Genomic DNA, 21,137 nt, shown 5'->3' on the forward strand with positions numbered 1-21,137 from the left:
CACAGAGAAGGAAGCTGTTTTTAGCCAGCCCCACTCACAGCAGTGAGCAGCTCAACCACCAGTCCCCATCCTCTGCCTGCACACACACAATACACAGTTTCAGCCTTTAATATAAATGCAGCCACCACACCCCATAATTAGAAGTTACCAAAAAAACCTCCAGCCCACTTTTTTTTTTTTAATTGCTTAGGTCGAGTCTGCCAAGGGAGCCTTTTCTTTTGCAGCTCAGCACTCCTGCTCCTACCATTATTCCCACATTGGCTTCCTTCAGCCGCAGAGCTTTTCCACAGCTCATTCCTGCAATTTTTTTATTCTGCTTCTAGTTTAGGTCTCACAGGTATTTAGATAAGCCTTTGTACTCAAGCAGGTGAATGACAAATTCTGAAGGCAATATTTTAAAGCATTGTCCATGTTAAATTAACTATTTAGTTTAATTTAGCCATTGCATCAGTTTTAGACAATTAGTTGTTGCTCTAGGTTTGCCTGAAAGACTTCACCAGGATCCTAAAAGGAATTACTTGGTTTTACCCATAGAGCCAGAGCTGTTAACTACAGCCTTGCCCCTGCACAGAGAACCAGTGGATAGCACAGAGATCCTGGGTTGGTAACTACGGAAACACATTTTCATTGTTTCCCCAACTCACCTTAGGTGCTGCAAAAACTGCCTAGGACTGTACCTTAGGTTTTCTCAGCAAACAGTATTTTCTTTGTGTGGGTTAAATATTTGTTCTAGCTTGTAACTAAGTTAACTCTGAAAATACAATTCTCACTCCGCTAAAGCAATCTACTCTATGCCCACAACAATACTGGGAACTGCAGCCAAAACAAGGGAGCTGGACTGAGATATGCAGGACAAGCATCGGTTAGATCATCCTGCAAGAGATAATGGCATCATTTCAGACTTCTCCCCCACTGTAATAGCAGAATTTTATTTGCAGACAAGCAATTTGAAGACAAGCTCAGGTTTAGGCAGTAGGAAGCAGGTAGGCAGTAACCTGTAAGATGTAGTTAGGTATGTTTAAGGAAGAAGGGTCACACAAAGCAGATGTGGGGCAGTCCCTGTTTCCTCAACCTCCTCCCCCCACCCCCTGCAAACAACAATCCAGTTTTAATAGCTGAGGGCTTGTGTTCCAAGTTCCTGCAGCTAAACCTAGAATGCAGAAGACTAACGTGACATTGCTGTCTCTTTAGGAAAAACAACAGTAAAATCCCATTTGAGATTATGCAAACTCAAAATTAATTCCACACCGTTTGTAAGGTCCCACTCCAAATGCAAGTGCACTTTCCACATTAGGACCATCTTATCTTCCTGAAATTTGGTTTCAGATCGCTTCAGCTCAAATCCCTTCATCCTGGTATCACTAAAACAGATTACTGCTGAAAATACACATGCACAACAAACACAACTTTTTTCTAAGACAAAAGAACAATCAGGTGCATTTCTCCAACACCGCTTGTGGTGTGGCTTTCACCACACTCCTGCCTTACTGGACTCCCTATGCTTGTCAGGATTCTAGTCATCTGTTCAAAGCACATTGACTTTGTCCTTGGAGCACAAGCCAAATCCAGTGAGTGAACTGTACGAAAAAAATCTGACCTGGAGCACCAACAGTGGACACCCATTGGTACAGCTGATACTGAACATTCTGACTGTAACTGCAGCAAGCAAAAGGACTGCACACCTCTCTACCATCATCACATGCTTCTCCTGCTCCCTGTCGTATCTTTCAAGTTTGAGTTAATTAAAACAAAGCAGAAAACAGGTTAGGCTCAACAGAGGAACAACACATTTATGTAAGAGACAGGCAAGCAGGTTACTTCCCGACTCCCTTAAGGCAGTTACCCATAAAAGGCAGTGGCTTGCAGAGATAAAATTACCATCCTGCAAGTCTGTTTAAACCAGAGGACACAGCATTTCCCTCAGGAAGTCACACAGAAAAAGCAAGAAACCTTGAACCCTTTATGACCAAACTTCAGATGCTGCAGAGCAATCACTGTCAGATTTAACTGATACATAAACCTCCCTCCTGAGGCCAAGGCCTGAAAGGCACTGAGACCAACTCCCCTTATTTCACTTGACTGGAACATGAAAAGCTCTCGCTGCATTTACCATGTCTTTATTACCCAGAACATCTCTTCAGTATGTTGGTAAATGACCTTGCTTACCAAATCTGGCAGATCTAGGCGACTGCCCGCGCAGCACACAGTGCCATTCGCACACTTGGCAGCAGTTTGGGCTATTGTAAGATGAAGTTCAGAAGCTCAAATGAAGTCCGTGCTTGGCACGCACACACTGACAGCCACTCTGACAAGCCTCCCAGCACAGTCAGCCACTGCAGGGCACAGCAGCTCTTCCACAGCTGCCCAGACATCTGCAGCCTTCATTCAGAATGCACAGCTGCGACTCTGGGTACAGATAAAACGTCAAACCGAAGCATTGCAGGTATTCATAATCTATTTAATAGTGGGACACCAAAGAAGTACTACACATTTTTCTTGAGCACATTAGATTTTGATTTAAGCAATTGCAACGGATGCAGTAATTTCTCAAAAATAGTTGTCTATATTCTACAATCCACAGTTTACTGTATCAGTCTAATAGATCATATAATGATATAGTTTGTACTAACTGGTCTGATAGTCTGATCTTTAGCAAAGCATCCTTCCCCTTCCTCCACCCCCCGAAAATGTTGACAAATTTCAGCCAAATTAAAAAAAAAATTACTGTGACTTATTTTAGATTCTTCTGTTGACCTAAACACAATGGGAGCTACCAGTTACACACAGCTTATGAAGAATGTTGCATTTTAGTCCTAAAAATTGTCATGCTGATACAATAAAATATTTTATACAGCAATCAATTTTTAATGCTTTATTCATCAATTAAAAGAATATACATTTAACATAAACCATACAACATCAGTCATCAATTCAAACATTCAGCTGGTTTCCTTACATTTTCTGTCAGGAGTTTTTTTTTATCTGATCACATTTATAAGATAAAATCTCACCACATCTGGCATATACACACACTGTGCCAGTGGATTCACTCTACTGATGTACATATAAAATCCGCATGGTATGTGCTCACTGGAGACAAAACAGCGCACACCTGTCAAAAGGTCATTTTAATATAAGATGGTAAAACCATTTGTAAAACACATATAAACTTTTTCCATAAATAGAATCATATCTGGACATCTGTTGCATAAATTGTGTTTTCCAAAGCTTACAATATAGCAGCCAGGTCTCAGCACTGCTGGGCACCCACGTTGGCCACTTACTTTATTATTGCAGACTGTCCTTTAAACATTAAATGCACAACATTCGTACCACTTAAAACTGGGGTCAGGTGGAAGTCTCACAGAGACCACGTCTGTACCGCGGTTGCCCTGAAACAGTTAAATCGGCTTTTAAAGCCTCTCAGATATAACAAGATTTTAAAACATACTTCATGGAATGTTCTTCATGCATCATAGCAGCTCATACCTGTGATAGAACAAGCTTTGTATTTGATTCCTTTCCTTCCTTTACATTCACTATTCACAGTGAAACAGGTGCATGTTTGTTAAGAGTTCTGAGGTTGCTGACTGAGCCACAGCACAGCTGTGTACCACAGGTCGAAATTCGACCTTATATATTACAATCTAGCAGTATCTGGCTGGCCAGAAGTTGGCCTGCCCCTGCCAGCATGTGGGCACTTCTTCGTTTTAATCTATTCTTTGGCAGCTGACACAGGCGCTGACAGAGAAAATCCAGTGACTCGGTTGTTAGGGATTTCACGACTAATGTTTGTTTGCAGGTGTATACCTTTGTATTCAAGTCTTCACTGTTATGTTTCTACCTCATCGGAGTGCACATTCTTGCTTTTTCCTTTTAAACTTTGGCCCAAAGCTAACTTTTAAGGAATATGACAGAACAGGAGAACAAACGAGGATGAGTTTGCAAAGTATACAAAAGGCTACAGCGCGTGGAGCGAGTCTGTAGGTGCAGGTACCTGGAAGCTAGTGTTTCACACGGCCGCTAACAGCTAAGGAGAGCCCAGGATGGAGTTTCGTCAGGGTTCAGAAGCTGCATGTGAAATAAAGCAAGGTAAGAGTCTTACAGCGAACAGCCCTGGATAGACTTCTCGTCCCTTAAGCCTATTAAGTAGCATGCTGCTGGATTAAGCACACAATGACAGCACAGAAATCCACTGGGCTATGGATATGGGTATTAAAAAGAGTTGGCTCCTGAGCACAGAACTCCGATATAATAGCAAAATAATTCAAAATGCAGTTACTCAATTAAAGCAAAGTTAGCTGGCAACCTCAGACAGCCTTTGGCTGTATCTCTGTAAGGTTCAGTAGACAAGTCCATTAACCGTGAAAACCCTAAACACTGCCACTTTCAGCTTCTAAACCAATACCCGACTACGTTCTTTGATCAAGAAGTAGAATACACATATATAATTCTACATAGCTAATACTGATTAAACACAGCACAAAAAGGGTTAATTCACACTACTGAAAAAACATAATAGGACCCTACTTGCATATGTAACCACAGGAGTTGTAAATAAGGAGCTAAACACCTTCACTGAAGCTTTGCATCTCTCTGTAAAAGTGACGTGTTGGCTCAGTGAAGACACTGAGCAGCTCTATGTCCATGACGGCGTGCCAAGGTCGATCCAAGCCGAGAGATACTTGCTCAATGAGATTGTGTACTGGATCCACATCCTGATCCGCCAGTTCTCCTTGGTCGAAATCAATGCTTTCTTCTGTGACTTCCAGTACTTTCAGGTCAGAGCCACGAAGACGAGCGATTGCTATAAGATTATGAGCCCAAACTGTGTAACCTAGTGGGAAAGAAAAACAAAAGTCGCTCTGTCATTTTGCTACAAGGCATTTTCTTACTGGAGTACTTAGTACCAGATCATCTCAACATCCTTCCCAGCCTCTTTTGTCATCTTCCATCTGGCAGAATCCCTATGGCACGGTGGTTTTCTTGGTTGCAAGAAGTAAAGTCCCATCTTATACTCTGAAAAAGAAAGTATCAAAAATATTTCCAATAGTTCGACTAAGCTTTTCTAGGCCTATTTTTTTCATCACTTGCAGAACAGCAGACTAAGTTAAATTACATATAGAGTTTCAAACCCCCTGTGATCTACTTTGTACTAGAAATAGAATGAAAAATGTGAGTAATCAATTATTTTAAGTGAATGCATAAAAGGACTGCTTTAAAATTCTGCTTATGCTAGGAAAAAATCTGAAGTTTGCTGTTAAAGGTAGACTTACAAAACCACCACCAAACAAAAAACCAACACACACACACAAACCAGGAGCCTCTCCAGGAAACAAGTCACACCAGCATATATAACAATCTTGTTCTGTCTAAGATTAAACATAATTGCAAAGCTTCCCTCTCTTCAGCTGAGGTATCAGCACCCCTCTTTAAAAACTCCCACTCCCCAGTTACCTGTTAGCTTTCTGTACCCCTGCTGAGGCAATGCAATATTTAGATGCAAACCACAGTAGGTCTGGGAACTTCCCTTTTGGGAAGCTCTGCCAAATCAGCCCTTCCACTGCAAAAGAAAGGCTCATTTCTGCCTTCATCATCATTCTCACAGGTGCTAAAGCCTCTTGGTGAGATGCCACTTAGATTCCAAGCAAAGCTGCAGTCTGCACAATATTTGAACAGGGAAAGCTAAGCTGCTGAGAAGTGAAAGCTAACTGTGGCTTGGTCTTCCAGCAAGGCAGTTAATGTGCTCCACATCATAATGTATCAAAATAGAACAGTTAAAGAACGAAGAAAACTGATGTCAAAGTAATAAAGGAAAGAGACATTTTCACTGTTTTCTTTTACATCTTTTCCAACTGTTTGTCCATGTAATATGTTGCTTAGGATAGGTTTCCAGCAAAGAAGCCTGCACACATCTGCATGGCTCATTTCTGGTATATTAGCCATTAGGAATGCAAGAATGCCCACAATTTTCATTGCTGGACACTTCACCTCCAACACAACTGTCCACAGAAGATGAAACTGCCAATAGGCATCTTAATTCGATGTCCCTTCCTTAGTAGGGACATTAAATCCAATGGAAAATTCCCCCTGAATGATGACACTCCTATCAGGATCAAAAGGAGCTCACAACACCTTCCAGTTATCTTGGTTGTAAAGTAACTTACCAAAGAATCCTTGAAGGAAAGTGCAAGAAAAAGGGGAAAAACCCTGCAGATTAAGTTTCCTTCCCCATCCTTGTGGTGAGGTATATGTGGCTTTTGCTCTAACTTTTCATGGTCGGATCCTCTATGCAACGGAACAACCATCTTATTCTCAGCTTAATCTCATTCTAAATTCATTCTCCTTTCAAAAGTTTCACCTGAAGTTCCCTAGTAACCCTCCAGATGCCCAAAAGCTTCTGTCCAGCTAAGTATTCAGAGGTGACAGGGAACAATCACTTCACTACTGGTATCACTGAACAACAAATTCGCCACGAGCAAACCATAATTTGTTTTTCCTCACCAACTTCAGTTTTGCTCATGGACAGAATAAAAAGGAGACACTCCTAGGTAACTAGTGTGTTTACAATTCAAAGTGATGAAAGTCCACATGACGTGTCCTTCCCTTAAGGAGGACAGAAAAAAAAAAGGTTTTGTTCCCACAGATGGATTGTCCTTTTTATTCACAGTGCCAGAGCATACTACTATGAGTATCCTACTGTCTCCAACCCCTCCCAAATGACCACATTCTTTACATTCTTTCTTCACCCCAAGGCACCCCAGAAAAAAAAGTGTCCTTAGCATATGTCTTCCCCTTCCTCTTTCAGTCAGTCCAAGCAGCAGCCAAAACCGTATGTAAATTAAAGCCCTTTTAGGAGCAAACTAATACCAAAAGAAGGAACACGCACACAAATGAGAAAAAAAAAGCCCAAGAAGCACTGGAAACTGAAGAACAAGCACTTGAAGAGACAGGACAAGACACCTGAGCACTTAAAGCAAACTCCGTGGAACCCTGAGCAAAACTACCATCTTTTCCTGAAGGAAGCTTGACAGTGTAGTATGACAAGTGGAGCCAGAGAACATTATATGGTAAACCTCAGAAAATCCAAGCATGAAGCTAAGATCCTGTACTAAGGCACCACAGTATTCTAGATCTTTTTTCCTAGTAGTGTTCTTCCTACAGTTGCTACTCTCAGAGAAAGATGCTTACGCTATAGTACTAGAGAAATCATATTCACAGCTTAGAAAAGATCAGGAGGCATTTATAAGCAGCTTAGCTAAGCTTCTGCTGCAAGGAGGGGGAAAAAGAAGGGTAAAGAACCTGAATCTCAGCTTAAGAACAAGGTGATATTTGGCCATTCTCCCCCTCAGGCAGACACAGCATGTCTCCAAAGAAAGAAGATACAGCAACAACCATTTGCTAGACAGAAATGTAGAAGACATTTGTTCTCCCAATGCTCTGCACGGACTGACACCTTCTACTGAACAGACATATGCTGATATTAAATGATACTTACACTAGCTTATGCTCAGGCACATTACAAGCTTCTAAAGTTAGATAATATATTAGAGGTCTTCCCTGTAGCAGGAGGATAATTTAAGGTAACACCTGATTAAAAAAACCAAACCCAAACAACAGTTCTCAATCTTGCATCCAAATGTTATGAGAAACTGCTAAAACCACATCTAGAGTGGTACAGTCGTGTGCCAGTATCCAAAATCTGCCAGACCTGGAAACTGTAAAGGAGAGACAGATGAACTGATCATCATCCCCACTCCCTCCAGTAGAAGACAGTAGGAAAAAAAATTTGCAGCAAATAAATACAGCAGGACCTTATGACTCCAGCCAGGGGAAATCTGAACGTACAGTCCTGCTGCTGAAGGTCTCTCCTGTTTGTGCTGAATGGCTGCAGATTTACTCCCCCAGCAGTCTGAGGAAACACTCATTCTTATGCAACACAATACAGTCATCACTTAACTCCTTCATGCATCAGCTAACTTGGGTCTTGGTAAGCTGATTCCTGCACAACTAAAAGCATTATTCTGCATTATTTCAGTTTCAGAAGTCTTAAAAGCTGTCAAGCTGCTGTAACTTCTAGCAAGTGCTGTACTGATGACAGAGCTGAATATAAATGCATACTTTTAAAAATGTGCAATTATATGTCAAATAAATAGGTGGGATAAACCTAGCTCTGTTATTACTGCTGAAATAAAAGCAGCCAGTGAGGCAACCTCCTCCACATTGTATTTTTCAGCCTTCATCTACTGGTAAAGTCTTACCAAACTGGTAAGAGACTTCCTCCCCATACTGTTTACAAACAGGAAGCAAAATCATCTAATCTTGCCAGCATATGAGCTCACAGTAACACAGCAAATGTCTTCAGTGTTCACATAACCAGTCACTTAGTGGAATTTGCACAGCACAGACCACCTGCAGGATAACCTGGAATGCTCAGATCTAAGTTATCCTCATTTCTGAGAGGAGTCTAATAAAACCCTGTGTGACTTCTCAACAGAAGCCAGTGAGCTAGAAGCATGTTTAAAACTCATATACAGTAAACACCTACAAATTTTCCAACACAAAAGCAGAGTGTACCGCAACTGCACAGCAGACTTCTGAACACCACCCCACTAAAACACACTATGACAAGGAAGGCTGAAGTGTTGTAAGCATTTAGAAGTCACATTTTATGCCCATGCAATGTGTTACCTACCATGAATGGCTAGGAGAGACAGTCTTGTGCACCTCCAGGCTAGTAAGACAAGTGGATCTTCGTTCCGGTTGTCGCTAAGATCTGGGAAGCCAGACATATCTATCACATCATTCATCAGTATAAAATGAGTGAGGAACTTGTCATACTGCCTGGATATGAGGTCAACAACAGCCCCTGAAACACAAGTGACGTAGCTGTCAAAGTGAATCCTTTCTAGCGGGATACTGGGCTTAAGAATCCTTAGCATATCATCACTCTTGACATCAAAAGCCATTATATAGACCCGAAGATTAGTGCTGTTGCGAGTCAGAGCCTTCCAATTCTCATCTTCTGGCATATTGTCCAATGACTTGTGCATTATGGAAACGCTGTGGACCAGGAGAGACAGTCGATGCAAAGGCACATGGTTGCTGTCAGCCAGGACTCTTGCCATTTCAGCTGTAAAATCACAGAAATCCAGAGCGAGCGAACGCAGACTGACAAAGCGCTCCAATTCCACGGCGGTGATCAGAGTGGTGTTACCAGGGATGTGGTTGTCCAATAAGCTCAGATGCTCCATGGTGTTGGCTATGGGGTTTGATAAGGAGGACAGTGATGTGGGTGTTACTATTTGCAGCATAAACCCACAAGACAGCCACTTCAACTGCCTGCTATTGCCTAAGATCTCTTCAAACAGCTGTTGGATTCTGCAGGTAAACAAAACAGACAACGATCCTATTAAACACAGTTTAGTCTTACCAATTGCACAGCATTCCGTTTTTTATTCAAGAATTATTCTTCTTTCATTTATAGCCTCATTCTGGAGGAAGGTGTTATTACAATCACAGAACCATCAAGGCTGGAAGAGACCTTCAAGATCAAGTCCTTTATTATTATGGTCCTTGTGAAGTACAAATGCTGTAACCTGGCTGCAGACCTCCCACTGCAATTTAATCTTCACTGCACTTAAAAGGTTAAAATTGCAAACTATCTGGAGAAAAAAAATCATTTACTTTTTCTTTCAAACACAGTGCCGCACTATGAACCTTCATTTCACGTATTTCCCAGCATGTATTTAACACCCTCCCACATACATTTTAAGGTTATGCAAATAAGAAAACCTGTAATGCTTCTAAAACACAGCTCTTGTTTTTTAAAAACAGCTTTTCCTGTTTTAACCTCTCTAGAACTGCAAATTCAATATGGAAAAATAGTCATTTTCAGTGAAAGATGACAGAAACTTGACTTTGAGCATAAGTTAGAATGATCTGAAACTCCCTGCTTGACCTTGCTCATTAAAGGGTACAGAACAAACACCTAAGAATACTCTTCAAATAATTCCAAATGTAAGGCTAACTGGATTTTCACGTGCCAACGGGCTCAAGTTTCACCAAAACAACTTGGACCCAGCAACATTTTAGTCTCAAATTATTAGAGCCAGATGATTACTATGCATTTTTTCTGAGGCACCCCAACTCTCCTACCCATTTTTTATGTTCTTTGTGTTAGATACTTAATTCAAGACAACAAGTATTTTAAGATAAAATTTTGAATACTAGGTTCAAATAGTACAGCCAAACTCTACACATTTTTTCTATATAAGTATTTTTAAAGCCTTTCTCCCACAGCTGCTAATACCCAAGAGTCCTCCTGCCCAAGTGACAAGTGTTCTTTTAGCATATTAGGACATATGTAGAGAGCCATTTGATCTCAAACTCTGGTCAGCCAGAAGGAAAGATCAGCATTAAAGAGAAGCAGTTGAGCCAGACTACGACAGTTCCACGAAACACCAAGAAATAAAATGCAAACACCTCCAGTACAAAATCAGCAGAAATCTTTGTGCCTCAAATCAGAAAAAGATTTTGCACATAACATTTTTTCCTTTATTGCTATCAATATTTGTATCCCTTATACATCTAAGCAAAATCTCATCCATGGAACTTTAATCAAGATACTGTTCAGACAGACAAAATGAAAAGTTTAGCTCAGTATCCTGACTGACAGCAGAGACCCACTGACAGCTTCAGGTGACAGAACAAGGAAAGCACATAGGGATATTTCTCAAGTATCTCTCTGGTTTCCAAACTGACCTCCCGAGCCAGAAGCAGCTTTCTGCATTTTGCAACTCTCAGGTACTTCACCTCTAGGAATTTATTCAGGTTCCTCCCTTAGCTGACTTAAGTGTTTGGCAACTGTAACATCCAATAATAAAGACCTCTGCAGTATGATTCTCTCCTCTTCTTGCTTGCTCCGAACCCGTCACCTACTACCTTTGATGCCCCATAATCCTTCTGTTGTAAGAAAGTTAAAAGATCAGTCCTCATTCATCCTCTCCCTCTGCAAATGCTTATTGATCCTCTCCCTTGCCTGCCTGTGCTTTCTTGCTTCTCCTGTGAAGGGACTGGGCTTGCAAGGCCTGGCTTCTCTTAAGTGGAAGAGTTAGTGTGGTTATTGTATTTATCTGTTGTACAACTTGGAACAGTTCCCCAGGTATTGCCTAGTATAGTCATCAGGTTAAAAGACTTCCATTTTTCCAGATTTCTCCAAACACTTCCTTTTAAATTGAGGACTGGCAACTGTGACACAAACAGTTTTAAACAACAGTGTAGTTGTTTAAATTTAGAGTTGTTCAAAAAACAGACAGTGTATTTTTTTCCATTTTATTCCTAAATTCTTTTACAGTTCAGATAAGTTTTGTTTAATCCTGGCAATGTCTGTTTCAGAATTATCCTCGCCAATGCTTAAATTGAAGGCAGATTCTCTCACAATCCCCCAAAGAAAAAGATCCTACCACAGCAACCTGTCTAATTTCTTCCAAGGACCCTTTCCTCACTCCTCTATGAAAGGTGCTGATGAGTGCAACAATGGTAGGATTTATTTTGTAACAGCCCAGGTAGACAGTCTTAATAGTGCTTGTAGTATATTACAGAACAATTGAAGACCAACCAGTTTTGAGGTGCTCAGTAGGATACTATGATCTATATGCCTCACTGCACTGAAAATGTTTCGATTCTGCTTCTCATGTGACTTAAAACATCTGAGCCTAGAAGAACTGTAACATACTTGCACAATTTAATGAAAAAACATAGGATGCAGAGCTCTGCAGCTGTAGGGTGGGTTTTCTCCCCATGGGAACTGCTCTAAACTTTTAAAAAGAGATATACTGATTTAATACATTTTAGTGCGAGCACTGAAGGATTTATACCTATATTCAGATCTGTGCTGCCAGTCCATCAACCTGTAGGTCCTACGGAAACCTTCTCCAGTTCTCAGCCAATTTAATAAAAAGAGATCTAACATGTCAACAGAGGGTATTTAACAGCAATCATTTCTGGATTGGCTTTAATACTTGCTTTATAGAAGGCCAGACAGAAAACACTATATAAGCCACAGGCCATTCACTTTTTAAAAATTTATTTGAAACATGTTAATACTCTAACAGGGTTGGGTTTCTTTTTTTCACCCCTGCAAATTCTTACATACATTCTATTTTTTCTACACAAATTGCATCTAACTGGAGTTTGCAAGAACAGTTTGAACTGTGTTCTAGGAATTTAGACACATTATGCAAATTCTTGGAAATTAACACCTCCTTTATTATCACATTAACTTTTACTTCAACTGCCCAGCACGTGGTACAACATTTATCCTAACTTACAGTTATTTCAAAGCTCACTTATAAAACTACAGTTTGAGCACGGATTAGTAAGTATAACAAAACACAAGCAGAACTCAACACATGCAAGAAAGCAACATAACCTAGTGATGTCTCAACAAGTGCACTTCATCAGTCCCCTTGGCTCTCTGTGAGCAGCAATTATGGGATGTTCACCTTCAGCCTAAAACCTACAAATCAATATACTGCACTAGTTTTTAAACTAGTTTAAAAACAAAAAAAACTTCAGAATAATTTACTCTCACAGTGAATGCCCCTAACGGTGCTTTCATGCAGAGTTCAGACCAAAGCCAGACCAGACAGCCAGAGTTACTGTTTAAGCCCCCAAACAGTCTTAACAAGTACTGAGGCACATCCATGGCCCTGGACAGGAAGCAAACATATAACCAAGGTCCATAGGGAGGCCATTTGTTTAATTATCAATCAAACAATTCCACTGACTATCAATCAAAATGTTCTGTTTAATAACAGAAGCTAAACTGGGTCTTTTGGAAACCAAAGTATCTGAGCCAGATGGATCAATCACGGAAAGCAGATTTCAGAACGACAAGATTTTAAACCCTTTGTTCAACTCAAGACAAACATACTCTTCATGCTGAGCTTCCCAACACTAAGGAACAGAGCTGTTAAGAGAATTTTAGAAAGTAACCTGGGACACACATGCTATACAGAAGAAGAACAAACATCACAAACTCATGCTAATCACTGTAAAAGTGTATTTTTGCAAACACTGTCCAAAGCCTCCCCTGCCTCAGCACAAGCCTTAGTCTTAACCTGGGGAAGCATCCTAATGGTTCTGTGACAGCTGAGGTGTCACCCATAGCCTATTACACCCAACTCAGTGCTAAAGATTTAAGGAAATGTCATTTTCTTCCCTAACTGCTTTAATTGCAGGAAGTTCCTGAAACAGCTAGTAAAGTTTACCACCACATAGGTTCCAAAAATCCTCAACTACCAATAATTTGTCTCCAAAGGCTGCTGCTATCTTTCACTCTTATTTATCAGTGTCCGTGTTTTGCAACTTAACCAATGCAAAGCCCAAGTGCAAAAAGACAAGGCTAAGAGGCCATAAATATTTACTTTCTGAAGTAAATCTGCAGCTGGTGCTGATGAACTTGAGACCACTAAATAAAACACTGCCAGCTTTCCTTTAATTTAGACAGGGACTAGCAGGTCCCAAATACATTGTTTTATTTTAGGGGAAAAAAACCAAAAAACCAAACCCCAAAACCAGCCAAGCAAAGAGGTAGCATTAATTTGCTCATTCCAAAACATACAAAGGTCAATATTCACCTAAAAGACTAACATCCAGGTAGATAATGAGTTTTGAATGGTTTATGGCTCTGAAATGTGCATACTTGTTTGAAGAAACATTTAACCATGCACTCAGCTGAGTAAACATCTGCTTAGATGGCTCTCTTCGGGCCCCTCCGCAAAGATTTGATTATATATTTATGTTTTCACAAAGGATATGAAGTAAAGGAGCTTTTGTGGAATCAGTCTTTTACCTGCACACAGCACTATGCTACACGTCAGAGAGAATCCCAAATCACCCTAAGTTCTGCATCCTGAACGTAACAGATGACAAGGACACAGTATATACCTCCCATCTGTATCTGCTCTAGTTTGCAAATTTAGATCTGGACCAAATATTTAGTTTGATGGTTGTGTTCACATACATACATTGATCTGATAATATACCTACACTAGTTCTAAAAATCACTCAAAACAAAAAAATAGTAAAGACCTAGAGTGGCTGCACTGATTCCACTTCCAAGCTACAGGGAAAAGGAAGTGTAAACTGACACAAATGAAAATGATGGTATTTGGGTTTTATTCACATGGAAAGTTTTAGCAGAAGTGCTGAAGCAGCTAGAGTTAGCATCACTCCATGGGAATTTATTCCAGAAGTCAGTAGGTCCTTACACTGTATTTAACCTTTTCCAAAGAAGAAGTAACTGTTCTGATTCTAAGCATTCAAGGACTGTACTGTAATGTAGCTACACCTCTGAACTAAACAAGCACCTGTGAGCTGTGATCTTTCAGGAATTCTGCAAGTACATAACCTACTTTTGGGAGGCAACTTGAAATAAGTTGGAGCAAGTAAACTTGAAAGAGAACATGAGCATAAACACAAGCACGTTTTCAGCTCTTGTGAAATAAACCAGTTTTTCTTTTTTTTTCACATACAGCAATTGCAGAGGTGCTGGTAACAACCCCCACCCCTCCTCCCTTTTTGTGCCATTAACAGAATATTGTTTCTAGAACACAATAAAAAAGGAAAGAAAGGATTCTCACCCTGCTGAGAAGGGAGAGAAAGAAACCAAACAGATACAAAACCAGACTACTTCATATAAACAGTAGGAATAAGAACTTAAGATTCTGTTAAAAAACTTAACGCTTTCTCAGTCATGTAGTTCAGGAATGAAAATCTGTGTTCCATTATCTGTTTTTATTATTTTACTGTATTTGACAATTTACAAATATAACTTACTGCTTAATCTTCTTGCCATCAGGGTCAACCTTGCCAAGGTATGTATTTGATATACTTCCATGTTGCTGCAGAATGCTTATATCCCCAAAGAGACTTAACTTCTGGAGGTTCCTATGAAACAATAAAATGAAAAGGAATCTGTACACAAGATTAAAACAGACAAATTCAGGCAATAAGAACCCATTATTATATGGAACACACAGCCTGTTTTGGGAAACATCCTACTGCCCTGGAATACAGGCACACATGGAACTACAGAACATGAGACTGAAGTATAAAGGGAAGAGGACTACAGAAACTGCTGAAGCCAGCTGCAACAGCAAACGCTGGTTTTCAGACACCGTGGAGAATTTTCAGCAGGCCAGCAGCACCACAAAGAAAACTTTTAGCAGTGGTTTCATGCAATTTTTAGTCCTTGGAATGTGTGCTAAGTGTCACAGAGGGAAAACATCAAGTACTTATTCCTTTTAACGCTGCATTTAATGTTCAAGTAGAGCACAACCACAAACAACCCTGTCTGAGCACTTATGGACCTCAGCTGGGTTACAAATGGGAGCCCAAACTTGCCTCAATCGGCATCACGGACCTCAGAGAGGAAAAGCAAAAGCTCCCCACGCCCTCAGCATGTCTAATTTCTGTTGTAACAAAGTAAGGGAAGCTGTTCACACATCTCCCATCAGTGAGGTTAGTGGGCCACCATGACCTACAATTTTAACTCTTAGAAAGGATCCCTAAAAAGAAGTTAAAGAAGAGCCTCTAAGCTTATGCTGGACGTAACAGTGTGCTACACAGTCACTTTCCTTTCCCTAATACAGTTTATTTTTCTGACTTGCATCTCTTCTGTTCCTAAAACAAATCAAGGAAGAGCTATGAAAATGACTGCTGGTTTAGAGTAGCTGTGTGGCATTTACTTTTAAGATTTTTTTTTTAAGCCAACAAGTTTCAGGTCAACATTTGTTTTATTTATACATGCTGTAATTAGATTTAGTCTCAACATGCAAGAGCTGGTCTGCAATTGATAATTAACATGGCAGAAAAGTCCAGTTTCATCACAAATGGATCCATAAGTTAAATTCATCTTCAGCATTAGCTGCCGATGAACCTATAGCTGACAATTAAGCAAGTTAGCATAAATCCTTATTTCTTATGGCTTACAAGTCATATGCCAATGTTTCAGCTCAGCTTTCAGAAAAATACAATACAATTACAACGCTCAAAGCAGAGGGAAGCTCTGGTACAGTTCACTACTGCCACAGCATGACCTGGTATTTTACCGAAGAGGAAGGGGAAAAAAGTATTAAATAGTGAGGTTGGATTTTTAAGTATGAGTTGCAGTCTGTAATTGGTATCTGTCATAAATCATAAATTACCTGCTTTGCAGTGCCTGAAATCTATCCACTGTTGCACCTGCTACTTTTCTCCTATAAGTGAACAACTTAATAGCAGGATCCCCAAACTTCATAGAGTCTGACAAATACTGGAGCAAAATACCCAAAATTTAAACTGTTTTAGAAATTCTAACAATTTAATATTTAGTATTTTAAATACAGGACTACTGTACTGATGATACACTAAAATAAACTGAGCCTTTACCACATGCTCAATATTCTACAAATCTGACTGAGATGATGCCTGAAGAATAAAGCTTGGCAGCGAAATCTAAAACACTGGCACCACCACCAAGAGTATTTTGGGCTCTTTCTTCTTCAAAAGCTGCAAGAGAGAGTCTGGAGTGACAGGGAAAGTAGCACAAACTTCCACCTGGTGTGAAAAGCAGTGTTCACAGCCAATGCAGTAATTAAGCTTTTATCTTCTGATCTCAGTGACTTAATTCTGAGAGTTAAGAGCCAAAATGTAATCTTCAGAACAGTTTTGAATCACCTGCATATTCGCATCACACACAGGTCTCTGTGCTACTGTAGGCAGGTATTAATTCGAGGGGCACCAAACTAGAGGACACATGAAACACTAATTACAAGTGTCCTACACATTTTTACTGCATCTATTTTACTGCCATTTCATGCACTACAGAGTCACACGGAAAAGTTTTCAGCCTAAAAACCTAAGTAATGACAACATCCAATTATTTTTCCATTCACAGCACAGTTATTACCATCAACAAATCTGATCACAGTTCAACACAGTGTTAGATTTTTGCTACTATTTGCAGTCATACAATCTCTATGGCATTCAGCTCACATCTCATCTTTATTTCAGACAGTCAGTAAAGTGATTGCTATTTAAATAAAATTATTTAGAACTTAATCGCCATCTTTTGCTAAAAGTGATAATGGCATCTTAATCCTGTGTAGTATCCATACACACAGCTGAGGAAAACGTGTTCTGGAGGGATTTCCAAACCAATTATTTTCCACCAGCTCAGAAAGTGCATTACAAGTAATAAGCTTTGTACGTGGCTCCATCTTCGGTTTTGGTTGGTCTTTTTGAATACCCAATTAAAAAAAAGAACAAAATGTCCTTGCTTACACTCAAGACGAACAGAGTGGTAAGGCACATGTGTTATTATACTAGTTTCTGCCAGTTTCAGCTGCCTGCTCAGACCAATAGAAGAGAAAACCTTCAAACCCAGATGCAGTCTACTGCTTTGATCAATTCACCACTTTTTGGCAACTCCAAGATAGATACCATACTTCACCAAGATACCACAGTTTTACAATACTCTGCATTTTTGTTTCCACAGCAAAGATCGAACAAGTCACACAGTTTAACGTACTACAAAGGGAGGTGTGTGTGTGTGTGTGTGTGTGTGTGTGTTTGTGTCCTTCCTTTCTTCCTCTGTAAGCAGCTAGAGGAGAAACCATACTTTGGGATTTCAGAGTTACATAAAGAACACAGAATTTTCCTACTGAATGATCGTTAGTTGCCTATTAGCTGCTGTATGCACTTAAGTGACTCACAGAAAGTTTGTTGCCCTCCCTCCCACCTGCCTTCCAGAACTTCGTTTTCAAAGATCAGTTTCAGAAGGTGCAGATTATGAGGATCTAAGAAACCTCATCGTGCCCACCCACACCCTTTTTTTTAATAGCAAGTAGAACATCAGCTGTTTAAACAATAATATACTTTGTTATTTTACTTCATTTACTGTCATAAACATAACAGCTCATGGAAAAGCTACAGATCACTACAAATGCTACTTGAGTACCTTTTAAATAAGAGTGATAGATTTTTAGAGCTCATCAAAGTCCCAATGCTATTAAAGCAATATCTGGGGAGTAATATGCTGCCACCCACAAAATAAAGTTTTTGGCAACTTGAGCTCTACCTCAAACTGGAGACTGACCTAGAATGTAGCTCTCTAGATGGTAACTGGCTGCCAGCAGGAACCCCCATCAGGGCTGCAGACAAGTTATTTCCTTAATTCCATCAGAATTAGCGAAGGTCACTCCAAAGTATTTTTCTAGAGACTTAACATGAAGATTTGCTTAGGAATTGCACATTTTAGTAGCAAAACCACACATCCTTCTCCTCTGAGCAAGAGAGCATTTAGAAATTGCATTACTTTTAGTCATTACTGTTCTTAGGTCCTCCAGCATTGTTAACCCTCAAGGAATTCTACAGCCATCTAAAGTACAGGTTTTTGCATGCAAGGAGGGAGGTTGTTACTGTATTGCTTAAGAATAAATTCAGAAACTCACAACAACATTACACAGTTAAGAAAGAGCATCACAAAGGTAGATTTCTCCCTCTCCAGTTCTGAAGTACAAGATGGGAGTATTTTGAACTTCTCTGCCAAAAAGGCATCATTAGGGCTGACAGGAGTTATGAAAGAACTGTCCTGTTCTAAACTTAATTCCAAAAGGAATGCATTTACAGTGATCCAGCCATGGGAGAAGTTAAAAACACTGCCATTTCCATTATTTTGGAAATTACAATGGCTATCCCATGTACAACGACACGCATCAAAAATGAGAAGGAGTTATTAATTGCCTTTGAGTTACAGATAACTAAAGAGAAGCGATCAAAGGAAGTGACTGGACTGCAGCCCTTCTGCAGGGAAAACTTAGCAGCAGGCAGGTGACAATGCCTCCAGTTTAGACGTTAGGTGGTCACAGTATGAACTAAGCAGCAATCTGGCATATGTTCTTGTTCCTTCCCACCTCGTTTCAATCTCAAAAATCTTCTTAAAGAACTAAACCCCAGTGTTCCACATGGAAACTAATCAGTCATCGGTAGTTACTTTGCAAGAAAAAAAAACCTAGAAAAAACAACAAACACCAAAATAAACTAAAAGCCTTGTCTGTACAAGGGAGGACAAAAAAAGAATCTATTCAGAAAACAAATCTGTCAAAAAGGTCAAGTGCTGAATGTAAATCCTCCCCCCACACATGCAAGTTTTTAAATGCTCATTAAAAAGAACCCTGCTGTAATAACCAGGTACTCCAGTGCTCCCCAATCATGCATTATTCATCTCAAAACAAAAGAGCAGCATGTAAATGATTTGAAGACAGCAAGGAAGTCCAGCAATGCAAAATCCTGTCGAACCTGGTAACTTTGAATCTCTAGTTTACCACCAAAATTATACTAATCTACCAGAGAACAGGTACTGGAGAAACAACTACTTCTGCATATTATTTTACTGCAGTCCTGAGTCACACTGTGCACACAGAATCTGTGAAATGAACTTCAGAGAACAAGTGTCCTTGTACAGACTTCAGATAAGGCCGTGGAGAATGAATCTTTTTTCAAAAGAAACAGTGTACCAAAAGCCTTCTCACAACGCATTTAATTTTGACAGCCTCGTATTTTAGTGAGAAAAAAACATTCTAGCTTTCTAACAACCCCCCCCAGGCAACATCTCCTGCAGATACTATTTACTTTAAAATTCCAAGTCCATGTAGTGATATTTGTCTCAGATCCGATAATCACCACCATCACTTCAACAGTTTTTCCACTTAGGATTCTAGGTGGAAGATTCATCAGTTAAGTGAAAGCTCCTGAAAGGCAAGAGAAGACCCATCGAGACAGGGGATCGCGATTCGCACACCAAGAATTCACAGGGCATAGATTAAATTCAGATAAAGGTGAGCTGGGTCTAACTGAGCTGTTCTCAGAACTAAGGTCTGTAACTCTCAACCATCGCAGCTGCACTACAGGAAGTACCTGCTGGGCACAACAGAGCGGAGGAACCGAAAGTGAGACTTCACACACCTCATTTGCATTCAGCTCAAACCAACCAGGAATTATGTTTAAAGTTCTCTTGCTACAATTCAAAATAAAGAAGCGAGGAAGGCCTCAAGCTACTCTCCAATCGCTGGGGAATCAAAGAAGGGTGGTGACAAGGCCATGATTCAGCTGCAGACAGATTTCCGAAGGCCATCCACAAGGCTTAATTCATCCTCAAGATGCCCTGAAACACTTGCAGCTTTCTTTTTTTGTTTTTCTTGATAGGTGAAGCTATGTACATGCAGAGGAGAAATAATATTAACCATTTCCTACCCTAAAACCTGCATGGCTTTCCAAACACATCCTAACCTAACTGTAATATCCTTGCTTTCCTGTCCTAGGTGCTAACTAGAGGCCATATATTAGGATATCTGACTATTATCTTTAAAAGGTATTTATCTTGCTCATACCCACACATGGTAAAGAGAATGCAAGTACTTTCATTTTAAAGACCTTGAAGATGAGGAAATTATCTAACCTGCCAAAGGAAGCCTGTGAAAACGCAGAATCTCAACATATCTTAAGTCCAAACCACAGGAAAAAAAAAAAATCTGTAATTTAAACTCAGTTTGGCCAAGAAAGTCCTACTTGTGAAGTGTTTTTTCAATGAACAAACAAACATAAAAACCTCCTCCCAGTTTAAACAGAGCGAAGCCTCAGTTTAACAGGTAACACCAGAACTAGCAAGAAAGCTCAGCTTTTCTACGGGAAAAAAAAAAGTCATAGCAGGAAACGTGAGTGTTTTACTGGGGCAGTAACTCAGCACACCAGTGCTGTAATTCTACCACCCCCCTTACCAATTTCTCATGACAGTTTTAACAAGCTTGTATAAGGTCTAAAGTCTGCCCGCATTAAGGATTACATATTTAAGTGAGAAAAGTGTCTTGTTAAGCATCAAATTCAAACTCCCGGCTCTCACCTGCTCCCTTTAGGCTGCACTCTCTCCCATCAAAAGAGTGATTAAGTTTTTATTAGAGCAGCTGTACCTGCTTTGCATACTGACCAGCCCCTTGCCAACCTAAAGCCTGCGTTTACGTTCTCCACCAAACTACACTATATGATAAAAAAACCAACGGTTTGAGGTGCCGCGGCTCCCGTTCCGCCCGACC

At 40.1% G+C, this 21,137-nt stretch overlaps 1 protein-coding gene across 1 annotated transcript; it reads right to left on the reverse strand.

Annotated features, from left to right (window-relative positions):
- Positions 1-2,448: 2,448 nt before the first annotated feature.
- FBXO33 (F-box protein 33) lies at positions 2,449-16,321 on the reverse strand (the record flags this gene model as incomplete). Its single annotated transcript, XM_009071906.1, has 4 exons — positions 2,449-4,837; positions 8,696-9,381; positions 14,845-14,955; positions 16,215-16,321. Coding segments are annotated over 4 exons (1,176 nt in total), but the record flags the coding sequence as incomplete, so codon positions are not given.
- Positions 16,322-21,137: the final 4,816 nt, after the last annotated feature.

This window comes from Acanthisitta chloris, unplaced genomic scaffold (genome assembly GCF_000695815.1).
Source record: "Acanthisitta chloris isolate BGI_N310 unplaced genomic scaffold, ASM69581v1 scaffold28863, whole genome shotgun sequence".
Lineage (NCBI taxonomy): Eukaryota > Metazoa > Chordata > Aves > Passeriformes > Acanthisittidae > Acanthisitta > Acanthisitta chloris.